This window comes from Ctenopharyngodon idella, chromosome 2, assembly GCF_019924925.1.
Source record: "Ctenopharyngodon idella isolate HZGC_01 chromosome 2, HZGC01, whole genome shotgun sequence".
Classification (NCBI taxonomy): domain Eukaryota; kingdom Metazoa; phylum Chordata; class Actinopteri; order Cypriniformes; family Xenocyprididae; genus Ctenopharyngodon; species Ctenopharyngodon idella.
Window position 1 is genome coordinate 20,875,701 of NC_067221.1, and position 6,115 is coordinate 20,881,815.

Consider the following 6,115-nt stretch of genomic DNA (forward strand, 5'->3'; position numbering starts at 1 on the left):
TAAATAATCAAGACATCACTAACAGGTTAAGTAAAATTTAATGAATATATAGGCTAATACAGTGCATATATTAAGCGAAAGAGTTCATTTCTCTGGCGAACTAACAAGCTGTGGATACTGAATGGCTTTTCTGAGGTAAATGCTACATGACATTGTTTACAAGCTGTTTTATTGATGCCTTTCCGCGGTTGAAACACTGATTGAGCGATTACTCAAAATATTATAGGTTTCAGTAAGTTGTTCTGTATCTTTCAACATTACAGAGCCCCGCACATGACGTGCAAAAAAGAAAATTAATTCGTGCGCACGATTTACTAATTTGTTCCCTCGATTTACTAAATCGTGCGCATGACTTACTAATTCATTCCCTCGATTTACTAAATCGTGCGCACGATTTACTAATTCATTCCCTCGATTTACAAAATAGTGCGCACGATTTAGTAAATCAAGGGAACGAATTAATAAATAGTGCGCACGATTTAGCCTACTATTTTTTTCCTGCATGTCATGTTCGGGGCTCCGTACAACATACCTACAGGTGTTCATTTAAATTTTTTTCTGTAACTAGTGAGGAAAAGATGATCGCGTTCATTCGCGCTCCGCGCTGGCGGTTGAATTCAGGCGCCTGTACAGAGATCTGTCACGACACTTAAAAGTACATCAAAACGGCATTTTCTGTTTGAATTTCATGATTTCGTGGACAGAATTTGAAGGATAACACTTTGTTTCTTATCGAAAGTAACAAAACGTGGAGCTTATTGCGATTATTGATGGTTAATGATGGTTAGGCTACAATGTTGCAATGTAATGCATTGGGTACACATGTGCACCATACCGAAAGCCTGTACCGAAACGGTTCAGTACGAATACGTGTACCGTTACACCCCTAATAAATACACTAAAATTCATCAAAACAATAGTTGATTAAAAGTTAGTTCAGAGAGGAGATGTTTATAAGCTAGTGAGAAAAGCTCCAGCATCATTTGGTTTGATATTTTGTTATCTAATGCGATGACATTTATTGATTATCTATACAAATTAGATGTGACTTAAATGTAACTTAAGTGTTCAAATTTGTCAGGGACAGTAAGATTTTAAAAAGAAATTAATACTTTTATTCAGCAAGGACGCATTAAATTGATTTATACTATGGGGCTGTTGAATGCTCGAATCTGATTGGGTGACCAATGTTCTAAAGTGTGCAATTATTTTCAACGCACGGATAAAGTAGTTCTAAGCAGGTCTTGACCGCATTGCAGTTCCATATCACTTCGGACGCATTAAATTGATACAATAAAGTGGCAGTGCGTTTATAATGTTACAAAATATTTCTATTTCAAATAAATGCTGTTTCTTCATCAAACAAACCTGAAAAATATATATAACTTACCATTTCCTCAAAAATTTAGCAGCACAACTGTTTTCAACACTGATAATAATAAGAAATCTTGTTTAGAAATGTTTCTTGATCAGCAAATCAGCATACTAGAATAATTTCTGAAGGATCATGTGACACTGAAGACTGAAGTAATGATGCTGAAAATTTAGCTTTGCCATCACAGGAAGCAAAATACATGTATATTATATATATATATATATATATATATATACACACACACATACACACACACACACACACACACACACACACACACAGTGTATATAAAAAGTATAAGTGATTTAATAAACAATTGTCTAATATGCAAAGGGTTCCAGACCTGTGGCTCTTCAGGAAGATGGTTTCTTACCCCTGCTCTAGTGTATAACATCTTTACACAATCAGATTTGGGGTCAATCCCTACTAAAATGAAACCAAGAGAGGATCGGGGGAAAGGCCTTCCTTTGTAAATCTCTCTGAAATTTGTCAGAAGTGGGCTTTATGGACTCACAAGTCATGCCACACATTCCCAAAGCCTTACAGAACTTGTATGGATTCTTTGTATGAAACATGTCAAATGTATTAATTGTGATTTAAATGAAATTCCATAAAATCATGACTCACTCGGTACGCCTAATGAAAGCAATGCATTTCTTCTCATTCCATAGCATTCAAAGACGAGACATTTATTTAGACGCACATATCCAGTGGGTTAAATTATAGGAAATGGAGCATAATTATTATTAAAAGTAACTAAACTGCACCAATACTTTCCTGCATGGTTAGTAGAACATAATGGCATGATAATTGTTCAGAATAGAAGGTAGCCAGTTGGAGGAAATCTTGCTCTGAGGCCTGGCATAATTATTCTGGCCACTGGTTGATTAACTGGTTGTAAGTTCCAGATAGTAGAGCAGAATAGCAGTATGTGGATGTGTAATTAGGAACAATTGCAGAAATAAGCAGAAGGTGGAGGGAAACAGGAATGCAGGACTCACATACTAGGTAATTGCTCATTGAAACGCAGCAAAAATGTTTGTATTCTGCAAAAAAAAAAAAAAAAGTTAATGCTTCTTGTTCTACCATGGAGATTTCATGCTCTGAGACTCAGACTGTGTTCGTTCTACTGATGAGCTTTACTAATCCGCTTTACTTGGGTTTAAGAACAGAATAAATTATTCTGTCATATTGCTGTCCACATACTTTGAAGATGTGGTTAATTTCAAAGTTACAGTCAGTGCAGTTTGCTAATGAGAGTTTCATTGATTACGGATGGTAGATTCTCATCAGACTGAAACTGATGCAGTCAAGAATGTAATTTAGAAATAAACATGCGAACAGTAGCCCACATCTTATGCAGTTTGCCATGCTAAAAATTTTGGAGATGAAGGATGAATCCATAAGCAGTCACAGTTTTAGACAAGTAGTTCAAACTGTTTCGAGATGAAAGTTCAGCAGGCGAGTAATGAATCTTCTTCAATTTATGGAAAATAAAGTGCACTTGCAAACAAATGAACTCTGCTTGCCATTCAAGAATGATCTAGATGAAAGAAAATGGTCATTTTTTAGTTGTGGCATGTGACAATGCAAAGCTGTAACTCAATCAATGCAGCATATGTATATGGACCTGTATTTTATAAACATTTTAGGAAAATGACAGCATGTTTTGAAGTAAATTGAGTATTTATTAGAAATGTGTCTTTTTACAAACTTAATTAATATACAATTATACAAAATGCTTTAAAAATGATTATATACCCAATATATCTTTGAAGATTCAATGAGAATTTCAGTATTAAGGTCTGTTACTCTCTACTTGTATCTTAATTTAATTTAATTGACACTACAAAGTAGATATGAAGGTCCCAAGTAAGTCTTTGTAGAATTACAATAATTAAACTGATATAAGTCTATATGCACATTTTAAAGCCAGTGGTGTTATAAAATTCAGGGGGAAAAAGAGGTCTCAGTGTTCATCTGCAAGATTCAAGTTGTGATTAACTAATCACAACTAAATAAAGCAGATTTGAGGTCAGTTTACTTTGACTTTTTGTGATATCTTCCCTGAGGAAATGACAGTTCTTGTTAGTTTTACTTAATTTGTACTTTTAGCACTCTTGCGCTTGCCAAAGGTTAATATTATTATGATCTACAACAGCAATATTATCAGTATTTCTTCATCCAAATGAGCTTTACTTATTGTACAGGACCATTTTTAAGATGTGTCTTTCAGGTATGTTAGTAACATACAGTATGCTTTATGCAGTTATGTTTATGCAGTGACACAACAGACTTAATACAATTTTAGCAAACATTATCTTTAGAAATTGATTAACTATTCTAGCATCTCTCCACACAACACATTTGGATGAATTTGTCCCATTTTCCTGTTCATCAAGAGACGTGATTTCACAGTTTGGCTTTTCCAGTTGTCAGCTGAAGGTTTTGAAGTTTCATGGCCATTCCCATATTTCCAGTTATCTTTAGTTTTCCTTGGAAAAATGCCTTTAAGTAAGAGTACAATATTAGGGTTATTATACTTAACTAAAACTTTAACCATTAAAAAAACAACAACAAAAAAAAAAACATTTTTGTTACTTGAAATAAACGTTACACTTTATTTCGATGGTCCACTTTAGACAATCTACTAACTATTAGTAACCTGTCAACAGACTCCCATTAGAGTATTAGTAGACTGTTAGGTTGGGGTAAGGTGTTAGGGTTCGGGTTAGCAGAATAAGTTGCAAAGTTACTTGTAGTTAGTAGAATGTCCGTTGGGGGAGCATCAAAATAAAGTGTTAAGCAGACAGTCTACTAATACTCTAATGACTGCTAGTAGACATGTAGTTGCAAAGTTACCTGTAGTTAGTAAAATGTCTAAATGTCAACATTTCTCATTTTCATTTAGTTTAACTTGATGGACTAAAATAACTAAAACTGAATTAATATAAAGACAATATTTTAAAAAGGGTAACACTTTACAACAATGTTTAATTTATATACACTGTATATAAATATATATAAATATATTTGAATATATTATTATAATAAAAAAGTATTTTATCACTGCTCCCCCAACGTTTCATGTGACTTTTTCTACATTTGACCATTTCTACATGTCATGAGCATGATGGATTTGAGCTCTAAATGGTTCAGCTTTTCTAGATTAAACTGAAAATGATTTCCTTTATGGGGGATTACTGTAAAATGAGTGGCTAATTTTTAGATGAAGCTTCTGCCAAACCATCTGATGCCTGATGCAGAGTTCCACAGATGGACAGACATGATGGAGGTTGGTTGAGCCAACACAGATGGGTGTGAATTACAGGGGTAAAACATTTCAAAGGACTTATGAAAACAATCTATTTTTCAAGCTCCGACTCATGTGAGTGTTAGAGGCCATTATCCTAATTTGGTTATCCTAAGATGGTTGGACACGCAACAGGAAATTGTTTAGATAAATCTGCAATATAATACTGTATATGCATGTCATGTTAGCTAAAAGCCAGGTCAAAGTGACTCAATGTTAATCTTTTGGCAGCAGCTATTTGCACTAAGTGTAAATAGCAATTAGATGCTAAAAAATCAAAAACAAAGTGTGATCAATGTAGTCTATGACTCTTATGAACTGGTTCTTTTGAACAAATCAAAAAACAATGTGTGATTGGTGTAGTCTGATTCTGAGAAAAATTAACTATTATTTACAGCATTTGTTGACAGAGAATGTCTTTCATATCGAAGAAAAATGGACATTATAACCAAATGAATATGAATAAAATTGAATCAAGAGCTTGTGAACATGAATCTAATTGAATAAGGAAATCTAAATCAATACACAGCCTCAGTTGTTAATTAATAAGTGGTTGCTAGTACTTTGTATTAAAAAAAAAAAAAAAAACACCCCCAAGATATGATATTCTGATATGATATTCAAGATATGGTTCGGGTTAGGTCTATGGGATTTATTCTGCTCTTTTATCAACCACTAGGCAAAAAAAAAAAAAAAAAAAAAAAACATCATTTAGATGTAAATTGAGGGATAAAAAAAACAAACTGGAGTCAAAATTGATGTAACAGTCTATAAATGTTGTGTTGTACGTAATTTGTAAGACACTTGCACATTGAGAAGGCTAAATTAGTGGGTCAGACGAATGGTCAGTGTGTCTGTAGGCCATGGGACAAGGTTTAAGAGGAACTAACCCTAGAAACGCTGGCTCTGTCCCAAGACACTCACAAACCTTGTTTAGCCCTCAGACTACACTGACCAACTGACCACACACCAACATATCAGAACAGCTTCATTCAATGTTCTTTTTCTTTATGAATGAGGCATGAATGAGGCATTTATATGGTGCTTTCATATGTACTATGAAAAAAAAAGCACAAGATATCACCAGACCATTAAGAATAAACCATCCTCAAAACGTACCGTCTGTGGATTTATTTGCCCCGTCATCAAATCAAGCAGATCTGAGTCTGCCATAGAGATGGTGCAGTCAGCCTTTTTACCTGTATGGGAAGTAAACAGAATCATCAGTGTTTGTAAAATAGTGCTCTTGGAGACACTGAATTTATTGTTCAATCTATCCAATGAATCTAGCAAAAGACTACTTACAAAAAAATATATTAATTTGATCTGTTGTTTTCATTAGAATATCAGCCAATTTGCATGTCCCAACTAAGACTGTCTAGCCCATTTAAAAGTTTGGGGTCGGAAAGATTTTTGAATGTTTCTGA

At 34.0% G+C, this 6,115-nt stretch overlaps 1 protein-coding gene across 1 annotated transcript in view; it reads right to left on the minus strand.

The window, feature by feature from the left end:
- Positions 1 to 3,042: 3,042 nt before the first annotated feature.
- Positions 3,043 to 6,115, minus strand: part of scp2a (sterol carrier protein 2a) — a 15,991-nt gene continuing 12,918 nt past the window's right edge. The window contains exons 15-16 of the mRNA XM_051917306.1: positions 5,808 to 5,887; positions 3,043 to 3,883 (exon numbers count right to left, since the gene is read on the minus strand). Coding sequence (XP_051773266.1) covers positions 3,788 to 3,883; positions 5,808 to 5,887 — 176 coding nt within the window. The 3' untranslated portion in view covers positions 3,043 to 3,787. The remainder of the gene's footprint in view (positions 3,884 to 5,807; positions 5,888 to 6,115) is intronic.